This window comes from Piliocolobus tephrosceles, chromosome 11 (assembly GCF_002776525.5).
Source record: "Piliocolobus tephrosceles isolate RC106 chromosome 11, ASM277652v3, whole genome shotgun sequence".
NCBI classification, from domain to species: Eukaryota; Metazoa; Chordata; class Mammalia; order Primates; family Cercopithecidae; genus Piliocolobus; species Piliocolobus tephrosceles.
In genome coordinates this window covers 87,199,557-87,221,125 of record NC_045444.1, presented here as the reverse complement: position 1 = coordinate 87,221,125, position 21,569 = coordinate 87,199,557, and the positions used below count along the sequence as shown (strand labels likewise).

The 21,569-nt window shown below is 40.2% G+C and overlaps 1 protein-coding gene across 2 annotated transcripts in view; it reads left to right on the top strand.

The window, feature by feature from the left end:
• ORC2 (origin recognition complex subunit 2) overlaps positions 1-21,072 on the top strand; it is a 62,194-nt gene extending 41,122 nt beyond the window's left edge. Inside the window, exons 12-18 of one of the 2 annotated variants that reach the window (XM_023218632.3) lie at positions 4,361-4,493; positions 5,643-5,739; positions 9,208-9,354; positions 9,948-10,119; positions 16,087-16,148; positions 16,663-16,781; positions 18,671-21,072. In XM_023218632.3, the coding sequence (XP_023074400.1) occupies positions 4,361-4,493; positions 5,643-5,739; positions 9,208-9,354; positions 9,948-10,119; positions 16,087-16,148; positions 16,663-16,781; positions 18,671-18,757 (817 nt within the window). In that variant the 3' untranslated portion in view covers positions 18,758-21,072. The remainder of the gene's footprint in view (positions 1-4,360; positions 4,494-5,642; positions 5,740-9,207; positions 9,355-9,947; positions 10,120-16,086; positions 16,149-16,662; positions 16,782-18,670) is intronic. The other variant, XM_023218638.3, reaches the window with a different exon arrangement.
• The last annotated feature ends 497 nt before the right edge of the window (positions 21,073-21,569 follow it).

The following is a 21,569-nucleotide window of genomic DNA, read 5'->3' as shown; positions in this document are numbered from 1 at the left end:
TAAAAAACCTGTATATTTAATTTGTCAAGATAAATAAATATACCAATTAGATTTTAATCCAGTTTTCCACAGCATAGTTCTTTAAATGAAAGGATAATATTTACTTTAATCTTATGTATGTGTACTACAGACTTTCAGAATTTTATGAGCAGATTTGTTCTATAAGCATTAATTTACTATTTTAACATTATTTCCTAGAATATTTTTTCACTTTTATTATTTTCACACACCTCAAATTTTAAATTTCCATTAAAATGCCTAGAAGAATGAGTGAAATCAAAACATAGTATTTGCTTTTTATGATAATTACTTTTATCCTTGCAGTTAAAAAGACTTGAACATAAGAAAGTGCTTAAAATGTACACGAATGTGAATATACATGCACACTCACAGTTACATTGTCACTGAGGTAAATAAGAAGGTAGATCCATGGGCCAGGCACTGTGACCCATACCCATAATACCAGTGCTTTGGGAGGCCAAGGCAGGAGGATTGCTTGAGCCCGGGGGTTTGAGAGACTCTGTCTCAAAAAAAAAAGTTATGCTAGGAAGGGAATGATTAACTTGCCTGCAAGAACCTCAGCTTCTCTCAATAACTAATTATAGATCTGTGCATTATAAATTTGTAAGCTCTTCACTCTAATCCCATCCCTAGCCCATCATTATTTTTTTCTCCCAGTATGTCAACTTAGATAACTTAATTTGCTTTGCTTCTCAGGTGAGACCTTATAGTCAGCAAGTTGATTGGAACTGCCAGCTCTCTGAATTCCTTGCCTCTTTATTTCTGCTGCTTTGACCTTGTAATCTCTACCTTTGGAGGTTACCTCTTTTCTGTTCTTCCATTTCTACGTTATCCTGCATTGCCAGAGAGCATCACATAAATACTGTTTCTGCTTGACCTTCGTAAACAGTCATGGAGTTGGACTTTAGCTTGACCTCTAGTGCTTGGTGTTCTGGGTGGGCTCATTCACTCTTCTGGCTTCAGTTGGTTTCTGTATATGAATGACTCATGTAACAGTTAACCTCCAACCCATACCTCACTCTCAGTAGCAGACCTGGATATCTGAATGTATATTAGAAGTTTCTACTTGGATGTCCTGTAAATAATTCAACATACATAAAATTAAGCTCATCTGAAATCCACTGTTCCCACCTGCCCCTGCTATCCAGCAGAGTGAGTGAGTGAATGTTAGTCATTCCATTTGTGTAGTTGCCTATGGCAGAAAACTGAATCATTCTTTTTTTTTTTCATTTTAAGAGACAGAGTCTCACTCTGTCACCCAGAATGGTGTGAACACAGCTCAAGGAGCCCCAACCTCCTGGGCTCAAGCAATCCTCCCATCTCAGCCTCCTGAATAGCTGGGTCCATAGATGTGCACCACCATGCCTGGGCTCATTTTTTTTATTTTTTATTGTGTAGAGATGAGGTCTCACCATCTCTCACCATCTTGCCTAGGCTGGTCTCAAACTCCTGGGCACAAGCAGTTCTCCTGCCTTGGCTTCCAAAACTGCTGGGATTACAGGCATGAGCCACCGCGCCCAGCACTGAGCCATTCTTAAGTATTCTTTTACTCAGTCTCCACATCTAATCGGTCTCCAAATCTTATTGGTTTGACTATAAAGTTCTTGACATATTTACATTTTTCTCCATGACAGCTAATCTTCCACAGTTTTGTTCCTTCCTGTCCATTCCCCAAACATAGCCAATGTGATCTTTCTGAAAAGAACATGTTATTTTCCTACTTAAAACCTTTCTGTTAACCCCTCATTAGTTACTTTTAAATGCTCATTCTTGGCTGGGCACGGTGGCTCACATCTGTGTAATCCCAGCACTTTGGGAGGCCAAGGTGGGTGGATCACCTGAGGTCAGGAGTTCGAGACCAGCCTGACCAACATAGTGAAATCCCATCTCTACTAAAAATACAAAATTAGCCAGGCTTGGTAGTGCACACTTGTAATCTCAGCTACTTGGGAAGGTGAGGCAGGAGAATTGCTTGAACCCAGGAGGCGGAGGTTGCAGTGAGCCAAAATCGCGCCACTGCACTCCAGCCTGGGTGATAGAGCAGGACTTCATCTCAAAATAAATAAATAAATGCTCATTCTCCTTGGAATTAGTGAATTAATGGTTTAATATGACTTAACAAGGCCTTTGTTACTTGACCTCTGCTTACCTTTTCAATTTAATCTATCAATTTCAACTCTGCTTCAGCCTGTAAAATTTTTAGGACTTTTTTTTTTTTTTGAGACAGTCTCGCTCTGTCGCCCAGGCTGGAGTGCAGTGGTGCGATCTCGGCTCACTGCAAGCTCCGCCTCCCGGGTTCACGCCATCCTCCTGCCTCAGCCTCCCAATTAGCTGGGACTACAGGCACCCACCACCATGCCCAGCTAAATTTTTGTATTTTTAGTAGAGATGGGGTTTCACCATGTTAGCCAGGGTGGTCTCGATCTCTTGACCTCGTGATCTGCCCACCTCAGCCTCCCAAAGTGCAGGAATGACAGGCGTGAGCCACCGTGCCCGGCCTTTTTAGGGCTTTTATTGGTAATGATCTTCCTTGCCTCCAGTCATCTGTCATCTGAAAAGTAATAGAAGCTACAATGAAGCTACTGAACAAATTGGTATACAGATAATAAAATTGTGCCTTTACCTTGTATGAGTTTGGAATAAATATTTATTTATTTATTTAAGATGGAGTCTCACTCTGTTGCCCAGGGCTGGAGTGCAGTGATGTGATCTCAGCTCACTGCAACCTCCACCTCCCAGGTTCAAGCAATTCTTCTCCCTCAGCCTCCCAAGTAGCTGGAATTACAGGTGCCTGCCACCAAGTCAGGCCAATTTTTGTATTTTTTAGTAGAGACAGGGTTTCACCATGTTGGCCAGGCTGGTCTCAAACTCCTGGCCTCAAGTGATCCGCCTGTCTCGACCTCCCAAAGTGCTGGGATTACAGGCGTGAGCCATCATGCCCAGCCAATAATAATTTTTGAAAAGAATACTTTTTTTTTTTTTTTTAGGAAGGAAGAGGAAGAACTGGAATAGCTAAATCACTAAATATTGATTCCTGGCCTTGCATGGTGGCTCATGCCTGTAATCCCAGCATTTTGAGAGGCCAAGGCAGGCAGATCACCTGAGGTCAAGAGTTCGAGACCAACATGGTGAAACCCCGTCTCTACTAAAAATACAAAAATTAGCCGGGCCTGGTGGCAGGTGCCTGTAATCCAGCTGCTCGGGAGGCTGAGGCAGGAGAATCACTTGAACCCGGGAGGCAGAGGTTGCAGTGAGCTGTGATGGTGCCATTACACTCCAGCCTGGGCAACAGAGTGAGACTCTATCTTGAAAAAAAAAAATTATTAATTAGTTAATTTTTTTTAACAGACATTGGCTTGCTCTGTTGCCCTGGCAGGAATGCAGTGTCACCATCATAGCTCAGTGCAGCTTCAAACTCCTTGGCTTAAGTGATCCTCCTAGCTCAACCTCCTGAGTAGCTGGAACTATAGGCACCTGCCACCACACCCAGATAATTTTTTAATTGTTTTTTTTTTTGTTTGTTTGTTTTTTTTTTTTTTTTTGAGACGGAGTCTCGCTCTGTGGCCCAGGCTGGAGTGCAGTGGCCAGATCTCAGCTCACTGCAAGCTCCGCCTCCCGAGTTCATGCCATTCTCCTACCTCAGCCTCCCCAGTAGCTGGGACTACAGGCGCCCGCCACCTCGCCCGGCTAGTTTTTTGTATTTTTAGTAGAGACGGGGTTTCACCGTGTTAGTCAGGATGGTCTCGATCTCCTGACCTCGTGATCCGCCCGTCTCGGCCTCCCAAAGTGCTGGGATTACAGGCTTGAGCCACCGCGCCCGGCCTAATTGTTTTTTTTTTTAAATAAAAATATTTTTGACCAGACGTGGTGGCTTATACCTGTAGTCCCAGCAATTTTGGGGGCCAAGGTGGGTGGATTACTTGAGCCCAGGAGTTCAAGACCAGCCTGGGCAACTTGACAAAAACCCATCTCTACTAAAAATATAAAAATTAGCCAGGTGTGGTGGTGCACAGCTATAGCCCCAGTTTCTTGGGAGACTGACGCAGAAGAGTCGCTTCAACCTGGGAGGCTGAGGTTGCAGTGAGCCAAGAGTTGCCACTGGACTCCAGTCTGGGTGACAGAGTGACTCTGTCTCAAAAAAAAAAAAAAGTATATATACATATATGAAAAACTTTTTTGCATTTGCCTTCCCAAAATTCTGGGATTACAGGCTTGAGCCAATGTGCCTTACCCCTTTCCTATATTTTTTATAAGCTTAATTTAAGGAAACTGGTTGATAATAAAATTGGTAATAAGAGGTACTGAAGTTTAATTGCATGAATACTGTCTTTCCTAACAGCCTTGGGTTCAACATTGTGCTTTATGGTTTGGGTTCTAAGAGAGATTTACTAGAAAGGTTTCGAACCACTATGCTGCAAGATTCCATTCACGTTGTCATCAATGGCTTCTTTCCCGGAATCAGTGTGAAATCAGTAAGTTTCAAAAATGTTAAAGGGAAAAACATTATATCCTCTGCCAATTCATGCCCCCACATAAATGAGGATGGAGTATTAAAGAATTTATGTTTTAGTCTTCACGGTAGTAGGATTGTATAGTGCTTAATACCATGTGCTCAGACTCAGAAGAATCTAGCTTTGAAACCGTCTTTGAATCTCCTACGTTGTAACTGACATATATTAAAACTTAGGAAAATATGTTAGCTTTGTTTACTACATGAGTATCAGTGGTACTTCTGAAGAAGGGAATTATGGGGTCTTCAGTTTTGTTATAAACTATGAAAATGCTTTATTAGGCAAAAACTACATGCTGTGAAAATGCTTTAAAATGCAACAGGATGTGAAGACTATAGTTTTACAATACATTTATCATAGATCATTTTTATTTCAAATGCTTAATATCTCTTCATCATTTGAACATGAAATCTTTTGGGTGCTGGATATTGAGTCATGTAGTATTCCTTTTTAAAAGTGTCTATAGTGTTTGTGTCCTGTTTCCTTTGATAGAACTGTAGTTTTCTAATGTTTCTCATGTTCTTGGGAGCTTTTTCATTTGTTTTTGCTGCCCTCTTATATTACCTATTACGTTGACATCTTTGCTATTCTTTTCTGTTTTCTTGTAGCCACAACTTAGGCAAAAAACAATGAATTAGATATAATTCATCGAGTACCAGTAGAATTTTTTTTTTTTTTTTTCCTGAGACGGAGTCTTGCTCTGCCGCCCAGGCTGGAGTGCAGTGGCCGGTTCTCAGCTCACTGCAAGCTCCGCCTCCCAGGTTTACGCCATTCTCCTGCCTCAGCCTCCCGAGTAGCTGGGACTACAGGCGCCCGCCTCGTCGCCCGGCTAGTTTTTTGTATTTTTTAGTAGAGACGGGGTTTCACCGTATTAGCCAGGATGGTCTCTATCTCTTGACCTCGTGATCCGCCCGTCTCGGCCTCCCAAAGTGCTGGGATTACAGGCTTGAGCCACTGCGCCCGGCACCAGTAGAATTTTTTAAAGTGATTTTTTTAAACTTTTGGGAAATCCAAATTCATTACTAATTTATAAAAAAAGTTTTGATTTTCTAGTTGTATATGACAATAAATTGTAATTAATGTGGCACCTCTTGCATATTCATGATATAGGTCCTGAATTCTATAACAGAAGAAGTCCTCGATCATATGGGTACTTTCCGCAGTATACTGGATCAGCTAGACTGGATAGTAAACAGATTTAAAGAAGGTAACATGAAGTAGATGCTCTGTAGTTTTAGGGTAAAGTTAAGCATATACTTCTACTTATTCATGTATTTATATACATACAGTACAGTTATACATAATATATGTATTACATACATATATATACATACAGTATTACTATTATCATTATTATATATATATATATATATATTTTTTTTTTGAGACAGTCTCTCTGTTGCCCAGGTTGGAGTGTAGTGGCACCATCATGGCCCACTGCAGCCTTGACCTTCTGGGCTCAAGCAGTTCTCCCACCTCAGCCTCCCAGGTAGCTGAGATCACAGGCGTGTGCCACTGTGCCTGGCTAATTTTGTATTATTTGTAGAGATGAGGTCTCGCTATGTTGCCCAGGATAGTCTGGAACTTCTGGGCTCAAGCAGTCCTCCTGCCTTGGCCTCCCAAAGGGCTGAGATTATAGGTGTGAGCCACCACACCTGGCCCAAAAAGATTATTTTAATAATGGCACTTATCTTGGTGCTCTAAAATAATTTGACCTTTTTCTATGAACTTTTTCTGTGAACTTAACAGGGAAGAAAAATGTTAGTCCCACTTTCTTAAGTTTGTATATCCAAAAGCCTTTTTCTGTTTATAAAACACTCCAGAAGTACAGTGGCGCAATTTTGGCTCACTGCAACCTCCGCCTCCTGGGTTTAAGCAATTCTCCTGCCTCAGCCTCCCAAGTAGCTGGGATTATAGGTGTGCACCACCAAGCCCAGCTAATTTATTTCATAATAATTTTCAGGTTTTGTTTTGCTTGTGTAAAGGGCCTCCACTTGAGTGTTACATCTTTGTCTGATATTTTTATATTGTTTAATGTTTTTATAAAACATTATTTCTTGGCTGGACACAGTGGCTGACGCCTGTAATCCCAGCACTTTGGGAGGCCAAGCTGGGTGGGTCACCTCAGGTCAAGAGTTCGAGACCAGCCTGGCCAATATGGTGAAACCCCATCTCTACAAAAATACAAAAAAAATTAGCCAGGCATGGTGGCACATACCTGTAGTCCCAGCTACTTGGGAGGCTGAGGCAGGAGAATTGCTTGAGCCTGGGAGGCAGAGGTTGCAGTGAGCCAAGATCATACCACTGCACTCCAGCCTGGGCAATAGAGTGAGACTCTATCTAAAAATAAATAAATGAAACATTATTTCTTTATTCTGTGTATATATCATTACATTGGGATAATTTTATATACTAAGATCTCTGATTCTTTTGGTGTGAATGTTTTGGTTATGTGAGTATGTCAGAAAATTGGAAATAGTATTATATAGTCTCTGATAGTTAATTGCCATTTAATAATGACTAAATTAAGAATTAAGAGAAGTACTTGAGAATGCCTAACTGCTTTGATGGATAATTTTATTGATAATGTCAATAATCCTAGCTCTGTTTCCATAATACTTTTATCTTGTCAATATTCTAGCATGTTCTTTAGTTTTATCTTCATTTTGTTTCCAACCTGAAAAGCTTTCTGTCCCAAATTTCCTTTCACACTTCTACACCCATTTTATCCACAGTTCTTGATAGAAATGGACAGTATACTTTTTTGTTTTTGGTTTTTTTTAACACAGTCTTGCTCTGGGATCCAGTGGCACAAGCACATTTCACTACATCCTAAACCTCCTGGGCCCAAGTGATCCTCCCAACTCAGCCTCCCCATTAGCTGGGACTACAGGCACACACCATCTGCCTGGCTATTGTTAAAATTTTTTGTAGAGATGGAGTCTCACTGTGTTGCCCAGGCTGGTCTCAAACTCCTAGGCCTCAAGCGATCCGCCTGTCTGGGCCTTCCAAAGTGCTGGGATTAACAGACGTGAGCCCAGCCAGACAATATACATGTTTATACCAACTGTACACATTTGAAAACAGGTAGAGTTGATTCTCATTATTCACAAATTCTATAATAACAAATTTACCTGCTTGCTAACATTTATTTATAATCCCAAAGTCAATACTCTTGGCACTTTTGCAAAGTGAAACATACACAGAGTGGCAAAAAGTTTGCATTGCCCAATGTACACATTCTAAGCAGAGGTCAAACAAGGCAATGCTTTGCCTTCTTGTTTCAGCTCTCATACTATAAATAAGCGTCCTTTTCGCAGTCCATTCAGTGCTACATTTTTCACATTTTTCTGCTTTTGTGTCGGTGATTTGGCTGTTTAAAATGGCCCCCAAGCATAGTGTTAGAATGCTATCTAGTGTTCCCAAGCACAAGAAGGCTGTGATGTGCCTTGGGGAAAAAATGCCTGTGTATATAAACTTCCTTCAGTTATGAGTTATAGTGTTCTTGACTGTGGGTTCCATGTTAATGGATCAACAGTGTACATTAAAAATAAAGTTGCCCTTAAAAGCCAGGCGCGGTGGCTCACACCTGTAATCCCAGCACTTTGGGAGGCCGAGGCAGGTGGATCACTTAAGGTTAGGAGTTTGAGACCAGCCTGGGCAACATGGCGAAACCCTGTCTCAACAAAAAATACAAAAAATTAGTCGGTCCTGGTGGTGTGCATCTGTAATCCCAGCTAGTCAGGAGGCTGAGGTAGGAGAATCGCTTGAACCTGGGAGTTGAGTTGGAGGTTGCAGTGAGCCAAGATCACACCACTACACTCCAGCCTGGGCAACAGAGCGAGCCTCTGTCTCCAAAAAAAATAAATAAATAAAAATAAAATTGCCTTTAAACATGTAATCCCAGCACTTTGGGAGGCCGAAGCGGGCAGATCACTTGAGCTCACGAGTTTCAGACCAGCCTGGGCAACATGGTGAAACCTCATCTCAACAAAAAATATACAAATCAGCTAGGTGTGGTGGTACACACCTATAGTCCCAGCTACTCAGGAGGCTGAGGTGGAGGATAGCTTGAGCCCTGGAATGTCGAGGTTGCAGTGAGTTGAGATCACGCCACTGCACTCTAGCCTGGACAGCAGAGCCAGAACTTGTCTCAAAAAACACACAAAAAAGCTGCTTTCTCTGGGGCCTGACTTCAGTGCTAATCATGTCTTATCTATTTTATGAGTAAATGACATGTCTTCTCAAATAAATTACATACCCCTAAGCAATCATTATTTTATCCTATACTACTTTAATATATTTTTTAATACCTAGGCGTTGTGTGTGGTAGAGGAAATAATCACTGAAATATCACTAAAAATAACAATTGCGGCTGGACATGGTGGCTCACGTCTGTGATCCTAGCACTTTGGGAAGCCAAGTTGAGTCCAGGAGTTCAAGACCAACCTGGGCAACTTAGTGAGACCCCCATCTCTACCAAAAAAACAATTAGCCAGGCGTGGTGGTGTGCGCCTGTAGTTCCAGGTACTCGGGAGGCTAAGGTGGGAGGATTGCTTGAGCCCAGGAGTTGGAGGCTGCAGTAAGATATGATTGTACCACTGCACTCTAGCCTAGGCAACAGAGTGAGACCCTCTAAAAATAATAATAATAATTGGATTTCTTTTCTTTTTAGATTCTTCTTTAGAACTCTTCCTTCTCATCCACAATTTGGATAGCCAGATGTTGAGAGGAGAGAAGAGCCAGCAAATCATTGGTCAGTTGTCATCTTTGCATAACATTTACCTTATAGCATCCATTGACCACCTCAACGCTCCTCTCAGTAAGTTAAGTGTTACTATTTTTCCTTCTAGAGATATCAGTCTTACAAAACATAGTATTAATGTAAATCAGAAAATTTTTACTGTTTTTAGAATGCTTTTCCCCCTTTTACATGTTTAAAAACACAGGTTGCCAAAAACGTGTTCTCAATCTAATTTAGAACATACTTTTTGGAAATAAAAATTCAGATACTAAATAAGGATGTTTTAGTCTAAAGTTAAATGGAGAGAAAAGACCCAACTATTATTTTGGTCTCCTTCTCTTCTTGTAATATTGCAGCATTTATTTTATTAACTTAATGTATAGACTTTCTGATAATCCTGTAGAAGAAAATGTTAAAACATTACTAGTTTTTTAAAAAGAATGCATTGGTAATGCTTTTAATTTATGCTTAATATAAAAATAAAGGTTCAGATGTTGGTTGAAAATGAAATTAGATTGTGAGTTACTGATTTAGATATGGAAGTGGCAAAAATGAAAAACTTTGGGATTCATTTTTATTTAATCCTTTCTCATTCTTTTGTAAAGTGGAATCTAGTAACATGACAATATGAAAATAATTTGTAATTCTTGTTTTCTTTGATCATGTGCTAGTGTGGGATCATGCAAAGCAGAGTCTTTTTAACTGGCTCTGGTATGAAACTACTACATATAGTCCTTATACCGAAGAAACCTCCTATGAGAACTCTCTTCTGGTAAAGCAGTCTGGATCCCTGCCACTTAACTCCCTTACTCATGTCTTACGAAGCCTTACCCCTAATGCAAGGTAAGGATGAAAACCATATTTCTTTTTTAAAAACTATACATTTTAAGATATGTACTACTAGGTTTTAATGGTGATACTGAAGTCCCTAGTTAGTTTGAAGGATTAAGAGAAATTATAGTAATAATAGTTACCAGTACTGGATTATAGGGTAGGCAGATAAGTCAACAGCAGTCTATCAAATTGCTCAGTAATAAAGCGAGAGTACCAACTTTTTATTTCTTAATATATTTTGATATTTCTGAATATGAGCACCTGAGTGGTCATAATGGAGAAAAAGCAGACTTTTCATGACTTTTACTTAAATTTTATGGTTATTTTTCATTACATATTGAACATTCTGATCCAGACACTGAGTACTTTATATGCAATACCTCATTTGATCCTAAGGTGATAGTCAGTAGTACAAAGACTTTGATCCAGATATGTCAGCTCCAAAACATCACTGTATGATGTCTCCAGTCAAGCCCTTACAGCAGCCTAACCAAGAGGCATATCTGAATAAATAAATGCAAGCTGATTATAGCATAAGCCAGCAAAAAATAAATTGCATAATTAGCTGGACTGAGTGGCCCATGCCTGTAATACCAGCACTTTGGGAGGCCAAGGCAGGCAAGTCACTTGAGGTCGGGAGTTCGAGACCAGCCTGGCTGACATGGTGAAACCCCATCTCTACCAAAAATATAAAAATTAGCTAGGTGTGGTGGCACACACCTGTAGTCCCAGCTACTCAAGAGACTGAGGCTGGAGAATTGCTTGAACCCAGGAGACAGAGGTGGCAGTGAGCTGAGATTGCACCACTGCACTCCAGCCTGGGCGACAGAGTGAGACTCTGTCTCAAAAAAATAATAAAGAAAGAAATTGCATAATTAGCCTGTTGAAAGAAGCTTTTAGTAACAAACTTTACCCACTGACAAAAGCATAAAATTATAGAATTATATTTAACAAGATGAAGTGTTGAAAAATAACAAACCTTGCTGAGAATAGATAATTAAGAGCTGGATAGACGAAAAGAAATATTGTGTTCTTGGGTGGGTAGATTAAATATTATAAGAGTAGCAATTCTTTCCATGTTAGAAATGTGTTAGACTTACCAGGCACAGTGGCTCAAGCCTGTAATCCCAACACTATGGGAGGCTAAGGCAGGAGGATTGCTCCAGCTGGGAGCCTGAGACCAGCCTAGGCAACATAGGGACACTCCATCTCCACAAAAAGTTTTAAAAATTAATTGAGTGTGGTGGTGTACACCCATAGTCTCAGCTGGGGAGGCTGAAGGGAGCCAAGATCACGCCTTTGCACTCTAGCCTGGGTGACAGAGCAAGACCCTGTCTCCAAAAAATAGGTATTTGATCTATAAATTAATCAAAATGTAAATGAATTTTTTTATTTTAAATTTGAAAGAAAATTTGGTTTCCTAAAGAATAAACAGTCGGCTGGGTGTGGTAGCTCACACCTGTAATCCCAGCACTTTGGGAGGCCGAAGCAGGTGGATCACTTGAAGTCAAGAACTCGAGACCAGCCTTGTCAACATGGTGAAACCCTGCCTCTACTAAAAACACAAAAATTAGCCAGACTTAGTGGCGCACACCTGTTATCCCAGCTACTTGGGAGACTGAAGCAGGAGAATCGCTTAAACCCAGGAGGCAGAGGTTGCGGTGAGCCAAGATGGCACCACTGCACTCCAGCCTGGGTGACAGAGTGAGCCTCTGTCTCGAAAAAAAAAAAAAAGAAAAAAAAAAAGAAGAAACAAGCAAGTCTAGCAGAGACAATTTCTTTTTTTGTTTTTAAAGAGCAACAAAGGGACACTTGTGGTCAAGATGGCATAATACTTTTCACTCTTTCCTTTCATCCCCTCTTGTTCCAAACACACAGCATAATAGACAAAATTTAAAAATAAATACCCTGGCTCAAAATAGAAACATCTCAATGCAACAGAATGATAAATCAGTGAGCAGAGTTGAAGCCACAGCACAGCTGCATTCTAGGTTTAGAAGCGGCATTGGCAGCCAGGATTTTGACTTATATGGGATGATAGTAGTGTGATGATATATATTGCCCAAACCAGATATTTTCGTTTAGGACAAATGCTGAACTGAACAGATGTTTGGTGTAGAAATAAAACCATATAAAACATATAGTATTCAAATGTATATATCAATATGAATAAAAGTTTTAAATGTGCATGGAAATGAAAAATACCTAATTCAGAATAATTAGGTATTTTTAGGTACTAAAAATAATAAAAAAAAATTAGGTACTAACCCTGGAGAAGAATAAAGAGGAATAGATAGAGGATGGTGTACACAGGGACTCTGGGGATATCTTTTTTTTTTAACCCCCACCCCCAGCAATTTATTTTTCTTTACCTGTGTGTTTGTGGTGGGGGGATTAACTTTTTGTTGTGAGATGATTATAAATTCAGAAGAAGCTACAAAAATACATGCCAGGAAGTCTCATGTACCCTCCTCCCAAAGCACCAACTTCCACCAACCACCACCATCTCATATAACCACAGTACAGTATCAGAACCAAGAAATTGACATTGTTATAATCCCATCCATCAAGCTTATTTGGATTTCACTATTATACATGCTGCACTTGTGTGTGTGTGTGTGTAAATTTCTGTGCAGTTTTGTTACCTGTAGCCTTGTATAACTACCTCCATGTATATACTCAGCTGTACCATCACCACAAGACTCAAATGTTGACCCTCAAATGCTAATTTTAATGAATGTTGTTACTCTATAAAGCTGATTTGAACACTGAAGATAAGATTAGCATTGAACTCGGCCGGGCATAGTGGCTCACCCCATAATTTTACTACTTTGGGAGCCTGATGAGGGAAGATTGCATGAGGCCAGGAGTTTGAGACAAACCTAGGCAACATAGTGAGACCCCATCTCTACAAAAAATAAAAATAAAGCCTTGCATTAATATTGAAATATGCAGGCTGGGTGCGGTGGCTTATGCTTGTAATCTCAGCACTTTGAGAGGCCGAAGCAGGCAGATCATTTGAGGTCAGGAGTTCGAGACCAGCCTGGCCAACATGGTGAAACCCCGTCTCTACTAAAAATACAAAAATTAGCCTGGCATGGTGGTGCATGCCTGTAATCCCAACTACTTGGGAGGCTGAGGAGGGAGAATCGCTTGAACCCAGGAGGTAAAGGTTGCACTGAGCTAATATCACACCACTGCACTGCAGCCTGTGCAACAGAGTGAGACTCTGTCTTAAAAAATAAAAATAAAAAAAAGGCCGGGCGCGGTGGCTCACGCCTGTAATCCCAGCACTTTGGGAGGCCGACACGGGTGGATCACGAGGTCAGGAGATCAAGACCATCTTGGCTAACACGGTGAAACCCCGTCTCTACTGAAAAATTAGCCGGGTGTGGTGGTGGGCGCCTGTTGTCCCAGCTACTTGGGAGGATGAGGCAGGAGAATGGCGTGAACCCGGGAGGCGGAGCTTGCAGTGAGCCAAAATCGCACCACTACACTCCAGCCTGGGTGACAGAGCGAGACTCCGTCTCAAAAAAATAAAATAAAAATTGAAATAGGCATTAAATGGTTATCTAATGAAATTTTTTGATGGAATTGGGGACAAAGTCTTCATTCAGTTTTGTTATTACTAATAATAAAAGTCCTTAACTGCTGAAGGACTGTTGGAAGTTATTGTGTGTAAAGTTGAGGGTCCACGCATTGTGAGAACTCACAACATTAAATATGGCAATGGCTACTCTAATGCAAGCTTTTTTTTGAGATGGAGTCTCATGGTGTCGCCAAAGCGACAAATGGAGTGCAGTGGCGAGATCCTGGCTCATTGCAACCTCCCTCTCCGGGTTTTAAGGAATTTTCATGCCTCAGTGTCCTACAAGTAGCTGGGACTAGAGGTATGCACCACCACACCTGGCTAATTTTTGTATTTTTAGTAGAGATGGAGTTTCACCATGTTGGGCAGGCTGGTCTTGAACTCTTGACCTCAAGTAATCCACCCACCTTGACCCCCAAAGTGCTGGGATTACAGGCATGAGCCACCATGCCCAGTCTAATGCAAGTATTTTTTATTTTGGCATGCCTCAGTGTCTGTGTGCTGACCTCAACATTTTCTTATTTGAACTATTTTGAAATTGTGCTTGATTCTGCAAACTCCAGTTATCATTTAGACTTTACTTGGTGATTGAATAAAAAGTTTAACCAAAATTCAGCTCTGGAGTTAGCAGTAGTACCTACTACTAAAGTAGTCATTGAGGGCGGGATGCAGTGGCTCACTCCTATAATCCTAGCACTTTGGGAGGCTGAAAGTAGGTGGATCACTGGAGGCCAGGAGTTCAAGACCAGCCTGGCCAACATGGTAAAACCTCATCTCTACTAAAAATATAAAAATTTAGCTCGGTGTGGTAGTGTCCACCTGTAATCCCAACTACTCAGGAGTCTGAGGCATGAAAATCGCTTGAACCTGGGAGGCCAAGATGGCAGTAAGCCAAGATTGCACCACTGCACTCCAACCTGGGCAACAGAGCGAGATCCTGTCTGAAAAAAAAAAGTGTTCATTGAGATGATCCAAAATATGATTATAGTCATTGTTTTCTGGACCTGCATAAAAATGAAAATGCATATAAGTTTTGAATTTTTGGCATCCCCAAGGATTAATGGGAGTCTTAGTTTGTGTAACATGGCTTCCAACCCCATAATTCTACCTGGTTCACTCTCCTATGGAAATAATTCAGAATATGAAGAAATAGGTACAGTTTTATTTAGTGCAGAATTATTTTTTCTGTATCCAATCACCCATTAAGAGTTATTTTTAATCTAAAATTAGAAATAATGTAAACGGCCGGGCGCGGTGGCTCAAGCCTGTAATCCCAGCACTTTGGGAGGCCGAGACGGGCAGATCAAGAGGTCAGGAGATCGAGACCATCCTGGCTAACACAGTGAAACCCCGTCTCTACTGAAAAAAAAAAATTCAAAAAATTAGCCGGGCAAGGTGGCGGGCGCCTGTAGTCCCAGCTACTTCGGAGGCTGAGGCAGGAGAATGGCGTGAACCTGGGAGGCGGAGCTTGCAGTGAGCTGAGATCCGGCCACTGCACTCCAGCCTAGGCAACAGAGTGAGACTCCGTCTCAACCAAAAAAAAAAAAAAAAAAAAAAAGAAATAATGTAAACATCCAAACCAATAGGGAAATGGTAAGTTTATGGTACATGGTAGATAAGCAGCTGTTAAAACTTCCTTAAGTTCTTCTTACAGATGGAAAAAAAGAAAAACTTGTTTAGGAGAAGTTTTAAAGACATGGGAAAAATCAAAAAGTGAAGAAGCAAGGTATAAAGTGGTATATGCAGTATATAAATGTATGAATTTATGGTATTTCCACCCGCTTCATTCCACAAAGATTTGAGACAACAGCATACCCCATATGATCTCAATACCAAGTGTTAATGGATATTGGATTGATATTTTTCTCTTTAGATGTTATTCTGTATTCCAACTTTTCTACCAAGGCTAACCTAAAAAGTAAGAAAAAAATATTTTCATATTTGTTTTGAGACAGGGTGTCTGTTGCTCAAGTACAGCCTCAAGCTCCCAGGCTCAAGTGATCTTTGCACCTCAGCCTCCCGAGTTGCTGAGACCATGGGCGCATTCCACTATGCCTGGCTGATTTTTAAATTTTTTATAGAGACAGAGTCTCACTGTGTTGCCCAGGGTGGTCTCAAATTCCTGGGCTCAAGCAGTTCTCCCACCTCAGTCTCCCAAAGTGCTGAGATTATAGGTGTGAGGCACTACACTCAGCCTATATTTTTCTTTAGAAGAAATAAAAAAGCTTTCTGTTTAAGTAGGCAAGGATATGATATTCCTTGGAGGCACAGAAGATAATGCAGATAGGCCAAGTATTTGACATTTTCTTTGTGTATTACTATTAGTTGTTACCTTTTGATGTTAACATTTTGGATTTAAATTCTTGTTTTTTGTTTTTTGTTTTTAGGGGAATTTTCAGGCTACTAATAAAGTACCAGCTGGACAACCAGGATAACCCTTCTTACACTGGTATCCAATATTTATGACATTCAATTGTGTAATTTTTGTTTTACCCCATACATTTCCTTTCTCTGGAATTTAATGACAGCAGTGTAGTTTTTCACAGCAGTGAGTAAGTGGTCACTTATGATGGGTATGTCTGCCACATAGCAAATTTTCAAGCAGCTCTACAGATCCACTGCTGAGCAAGGTGTTTGCCAACACAAATTGAAAGACACACCCAGCTTACTTTAAAAATGTTCTGTGCTAACTATGGATGTGTATCTGCCAATTACATATTTTTCATATTCTAGGCATCTTAGGAGATTGTCTTCCCTTTGGCAGAAATGATTTCAACATTTTAATAACTGTTCTGCTCTCATGACTTACTTGTTCCTTCTTTAAAAGTCCTATCAATACTTGTTCACTGCTCTGGGATAACATGCAAATAGCACTTTTATTCTGTGTTCTTTTGTATGGGTGTTTGTATACTGGGTCATGTCTTAAGTGCTGACTTATGTTCATATCCTTTTGAACTTGCCAGGCCTCTCTTTTCAAGATTTTTACCAGCAGTGTCGGGAGGCATTCCTCGTCAATAGTGAGCTGACACTCCGGGCCCAGTTAACTGAATTTAGGGACCACAAGCTTATAAGAACAAAGAAGGTAAGATTCCACTGTTGTAGCATTGTATGCCAGGAATAGTCTATATCATTTACTTAAGGACAAGTATACCTTTGAGTCAGATCTGATTTTGAAACTGACATCCCGCGTTGGGTCGCAGATTCATGTAGGGGATATGCCATTTGAGTTTGTAGAAAGAGCCATGGTAGAAGTAGCCTGCTTCAGAGCAGAGCAGAGCAGAAAACTCCTCCTATGTTCTAGTCCAGAGTAATAGGCAATTAGAAACATGGTGTGAGTCAAATAATTCTGTTCTTTGGTTTTTTCCCTATTGCTCATTCATTAATTTGGTCTATATTTATTGAGTACTAACTGCATAGATATTGCACTAAGTATTAGGATACAGTAGTAAGCAAAAACTTGATTGCTTTTCTTATAGAGCTTAAAGTCTAATGGGGGAGATGGACATTAGTCAAATAATCACATACATAAAATTTTAACTGTAAGGAAGTCCTATGATTAGAAAGTACATAGTTCTGAGAGAATTTATTTAAATAGGTGGATTTGACCTATTTATGGATAGATATCAGAAGAGACCACTGAGCTGAGATCTAAAGGAAGACTAGGAGGCCAGACGTGGTGGCTCACGCCTGTGATCCCAGCACTTTGGGAGGCCAAGGTGGGTGGATCATTTGAGCCCAGGAGTTTGAGACCAGCCTGGCAACACAGCGAGACCCTGTCTATGGGGGGAAAAAAAAAGAGCTGGTTGTGGTGGCACACACCTGTAGTCCCAGCTGCCCAGGAGGCTGAGGTGGGAGGATCACTTGAGCCTGGGAGGTGAAGGCTGCAGTAAGCCATGATCACACCACTGCACTCCAGCTTGGGCAAGAGTGAAACCCTATTTCAAAAAGAACAAAACACACACACACAGAAAGAGCAACATTTTAGGGAGACAGATGATGAGTTCATGATCTTAATCAGTTTAGACAACTCTGTTTGAGGTTCCTTTGAGATTTCCAGATGGAAATGTCAACTATGCAGTTGGATACCTAGGACAAGAAACCAGAGGAAAGATCTGGGTTGGAGAGAGATGATTATGATTCTTATGTATTTAGGTTATAACTGAAAGCAGGCATTGGGGGTACTACCTAAAGGGAGGACATTTAGTGAGAATAGAGAGCTAGGAGATAAGGCCAGAAGTCTGACATTTAACAAGCCAAGTAAAGGATAAGGTGAGAGAAACAGCCAGAGAACTAGGAAGAAAACCAGGATGTGATGTCACAGAAGCCAAGAGAAGCATGTTTTAATGCAGAGAAAACAGTCAGCAGTGTCAGATGCTGCTGAGACGCCAAAAAGATGAAGACTGAGAATGTCTGTGAGATTTAGGAATATAAAATTCCTGATGGTCTAAGCAAACGATGTGATAATGGGAGCAGTAGCTCAGTTGAACTGTGTTGAATGAGGTGTGGAAATGGAGACTGCCATCATAGCCAACTTGCCTGGAGAAGTGCAGAGATAATGTGATAGATGGAGAGGAATGAAGATGTCTAGTGAGGGTTACTGAAAAATTGGACATACTTAAATGTATTAAATATTGAAAAGCCAAAGGGAAGGATCTTGTTGAAAGGAGGAAGAAAGGATAGAGACATCAATAGTGTTAGATTCTGGACAGGGCAGGAAAGTGAAAAATGATCTAAAGCACAATGAAAAAAATAAATACCCACCTACCCACCCTCTAATTAGTTGTCTTTTCCACTATAACTCCATATATTTAAGTATATATGACTATGTGCCCTTTTGCCTTAATTTTTATACTTATATAATAAAAATATTACATCAAAGAAATAAATTCATTTTTTCTTTAGCCTCTACAATAGAAGAGTTCATATACCTCTTATGAATGACTAACGTACAGGTATTCTTAAATCTTTCAGGGAACTGATGGAGTAGAGTATTTATTAATTCCTGTTGATAATGGAACATTGACTGATTTCTTGGAAAAGGAAGAAGAGGAGGCTTGAAGCTTTCCTTTATTCTTGAACCTCCCATGGAAGGGTTGTACCCCAGCTGCCACTCCTCTAGTTGAAAGTGTTGTGTTTACATCTGACATTAAATTATTTTTCCAGCGTACAAGATTTAAATTTGGGAAGGGGTGGGGGATGTCCTCAATTAGAACTTTTGATCAGCCTGGCTGGTACCGTCTAGTACTATGCAGCGGTCCTCAAGTTGGAGAAAATGTGCCTTTCATTCATTACCTCTCTGGAGACTTCTTGCTGGAATGAACAGTGTGCTCAGGGACTATTTGGAACTGGATGTTTTTGAAATATTTTATACTTAGAGATATTCTGAATTTTTTGAGGGCCTTTTAACAACTCCCCGAGCTGATTGTTTGCAAGTGTGTTTGTTCCAGAGTGTGGAAGTATAAAGACATGGGCATCACGTAAATTGGCTTTGTTTGCTATTCTGTGTGTCAGAACCAACGAGCGTAATGGAGAAGGCAGGTCATCTCTTACTGTTTCTAAAACAACTTAAAAGGTATAGATTGGGAAGAGGTGGGTGATCCAGCCTTCTCCTTTTGGATTGAGGCTATGTACTTGGTGGGGGCAGGGGAGGGAATATATTATACTACTATTCAGTTGGGATAGTGGGAAAAACAAAGAGTATATAGGGTATCTACCCAGCCTAGAAAGCACAGAACAATACGTCATATATTTGGAACAGTTAATGTCTGTGCCATGACCTTCATGATACCAGTGAGAAGCCAGGCTAGAGAAATAAAATCCTGAATTACATTTTAGTAATTGTTTTCAAGACACAAAAAATAAAACATTTCATTATTCTTGTATATTGACATATTTTTCTTTTCCTGAATAACATGCAGGTGAGTAGCATATTAGTGGTTGGCTGTAAATTTAACCTTGATTCCTCTGTCACGTAGACCTAAAACTCACTGTAAGATATTTCAGTTTTTTCCTTAAAATGATGATTTCAAGCCTCTTAAATATTTGCACGAGATTTTTTTCTTAGGAAAGAAAAAAAGGCTCACCTTGGCTACTGTTGTCAGCTTACAGTTGTCACATACTCCCTGAAATATCTGACACTTGGAAATGAAGTTCTTCCTGAAAATATCACTGCAATAAAATATGTACTACATCAGCATTTCTCACTCATTTCTTATCTTGTAAACCTCTTTCATGAAAATATTTCCAAAAATCCTTGGAATTTTTAAATAACTTTTCTTGTGGTATATAATTAAGTAATTTTGGCTAGGCATAATGGCTTATGCCTGTAAACTCAACACTTTAGGAGGCCAAGGCAGGAGGATCTCTGGAGCCCAGAGTTTAAGAACAGCCTGGGCAACATAGTGAGACCTTGTCTCTACAAAAAATTTAAAAAATCATCCGGGCATGGTGGCCCATGCCTATAGTCCTAGCCGCTGTGGAGGCTGAGGCAGGAGGATCACTTGAACCCAGGGGTTCAAGATTACAGTGAGCTATGATTGTGCCACTGCACTCCAGTACAGGTGCAGAGTAAGACCTTGTCTTTTTTAATTTTTTTAAAGGCATTTTTTAAAAAAGTAATTTTATGTTAAGTCCATGGGCTTAGTCTTTTTTTTTTTTTTTTTTAGATGGAATTGCACTGTCACCCAGTCTAGAGCGCAGTGGTGTGATCTAAGCTCACTGCAGCCTCTGCCTCCCAAGTTCAAGCGATTCTTGTGCCTCAGCCTCCTGTGCTAGGACTACAGGCACACGCCACCATGCCTGGCTAATTTTTGTATTTTTAGCAGAGATGGGGTTTCACCATATTGGCCAAGCTGGTCTCGAATTCCTGAACTCAAGTGATCCCACCTCGGCCTCCCAAAGTGCTGGGATCAGGGGTGAGCCACTGCGCTTGGCCAAGGGCTTAGTCTTAAATATAACCTCTAGTCAAAATGTTTAAACAAATGTGTACGTGAATGTGATTTAAAAAATTGTTTTAATAGTACCACAGGATATTCAGTGAGTTTCCTGCCCACTCCCTGATCCACCCAGTTCTTTAGGCAACCACTAATAGCATTTTCTTAAGTATTCTTCCAGATATAGCCTATGCATATGTAAAAGTATCTGTCTCCTTTTAAAAACACAATTGATAATATATCATACTTGCTGGTTTTGCACCTTGCTTTTTTTGCTTAAGATATCTAGTTTATAATGACCTAACGTGCAAATTTTTGCATTTGCCCTAAATATCTGCTGGTTTATTTTTATAATTTTTGTGTCTGTACTATTTGCAAGCAGTATCTGTCAGTAGACTTTATTATTAATAAATAAAAAGCCAATTTGGATAGAATCACTTTGTAAATTTGTAGTGCTGCTTTTTTACTAAATATATTTTTAAGTTCTTCAAAAGAAGTTTTATGAGTGCATCTTACAGATCTGGTGAAGATCTTGGCATATTATCGTATGCTGTTTGTTGACTTGTGTCCGCATGGGTGTCCCTCAGGCTCTAGCAGTTATGTCTTGACTGCTAAGGCTCTAATTTCTTCTACTGTGTTAACTTGCTTCTGGCAAGATTGAACAGACCTACCGAAACCTTGAAAGGTTTTCTGGGTACTCTTAATAAAATTACAAAAAAAAAAAAAGGCACAGGAGATGTCAAACATTTATTGTTTATAAATTTGCCACAGTGCTGTATTTATTGTGAAAGGACTGCTAAATTAGTTCTCACAGTAGTCCAGAAACTGGACTTTCTTAGCATCATTTGTTATTTTAATACATGATCACTTCACTCATATGAAGTGAACATAACACTGATCACTTCATTCATCAGTGTAAACAGGTGCAGTAGCTCACA